Below are 1447 nucleotides of genomic sequence, written 5' to 3'. Positions count from 1 at the left end.
GAACCCCCTCACATCCATACTCATTCATATCCTTTTCATAATACTGGTTCTTTATCCAGAACTAATCCTTCCAACAACTTTCCTCTACCTTTCTCTGATTGGAATTTGGAACTTCAGATGGAGGCCAAGACATCCTCCTCATATGGACACAAGACTATCTCATGCTGATGCTGCTCACCCTGATGAACTAGATGAAGAGTTTGATACATTCCCTACTTCTCGATCATCAGATATGGTTAGAATGAGGTATGATCGCTTAAGAAGCATTGCTGGGAAGGTTCAAACTGTTGTAGGGGACTTGGCCACTCAAGGAGAAAGGTTCCACAATCTACTAAGCTGGAGAGACACAAGGGCCACCACTCTTTTTGTGACATTCTGTTTCATTGCTGCACTAGTTCTCTATGTTACTCCTTTCCAAGTTGTGTTTCTTCTCATTGGCTTCTATGTTCTAAGGCACCCCAGATTCCGCCACAAACATCCTTCAGCCCCATTCAACTACTTCAAGAGATTGCCTGCTAGAGTGGACACCATATTGTAAACATTGTTCATCCCTCTCAAAATTTTCCAGATCATTATTGTCTTTATCAGATTTCAAGCCAGGGAAGAAACATTTGGTGCAACTTGCCCTTTGTCACAATGCCTCAGTTAGTGTTACGTTTGTCCATAGAAAGTGTAGAATTTCTTGTCACTGCATTTATCCTTATAAATAGTAGTATTTTCCTTGTAACCCTGTGATGTTTCCAGTGTGCAAACTAATCATATTATTTTCAATGTTTTCTGGTATAATTAGTGTTACTATTGGACTGATCTCATTTTATTGAAGACACACTCATTTTCTGGAAAGCTTTCTTCTAAAGATGCTTAGTCTTTGACCAAAATATTTATTCCCACACATCTCTGCTTCAAAATCTTTGGCTTACTTTGATTTCTCCCTCTGAATATTTTTTCATTTGGGCTTTTTATTCAGAAATTTTTTTCAACTGACAACAACTTTGAATAGTTTGTTCTACTTGGATTTGATTTTGCCTCTTGCCTTTCTGTAGTTATCATTTTTGTTTAATGATATTTCTTCACTTTTCCTCCTTGCACAACATCATAAAAGATAACAATCTAATTGGGAAAGCCTAGGGTTCTTCTTTAGCCCTGATCTTCTTTTGATTAAAAAAATTCTAAGGCCAGTTCTTGATTAAGTGTAAAGCACATAAATTTTTCCATTGAAAACAAAAATGCTCATAAAGAACTACTAAGCTTTAAAGTAAAACGAAATATTAAAGTAAAAAGAGTTGTACTATCAAATGCATAAAAAAAGTGAATAACATATTCATTAATTGTGTATAAAGAAAAATTGTTGATGGTTCAACATCCATAAATTTATTAAACAAGTATGTGGATAGAAAGTTAGAATATAAAAAAAAATATTAAATAGTAACTAATTTAAAGAAAATAG

General features: G+C 34.6%; 1 protein-coding gene across 1 annotated transcript; it reads left to right on the top strand.

The window, feature by feature from the left end:
• On the top strand, positions 1-774 carry LOC137817786 (multiple C2 domain and transmembrane region protein 5-like; the record flags this gene model as incomplete). Its single annotated transcript, XM_068621021.1, is given in 1 exon segment — positions 1-774. A coding segment is annotated over 1 exon segment (538 nt), but the record flags the coding sequence as incomplete, so codon positions are not given.
• Between the last annotated feature and the right edge of the window lie 673 nt (positions 775-1447).

The sequence above is a fragment of the Phaseolus vulgaris genome, unplaced genomic scaffold, assembly GCF_000499845.2.
Source record: "Phaseolus vulgaris cultivar G19833 unplaced genomic scaffold, P. vulgaris v2.0 scaffold_1186, whole genome shotgun sequence".
In the NCBI taxonomy this organism is placed as follows: domain Eukaryota; kingdom Viridiplantae; phylum Streptophyta; class Magnoliopsida; order Fabales; family Fabaceae; genus Phaseolus; species Phaseolus vulgaris.
The sequence above is the reverse complement of the archived record's forward strand: the minus strand, read 5'-3'. Positions and strand labels throughout refer to the sequence as shown.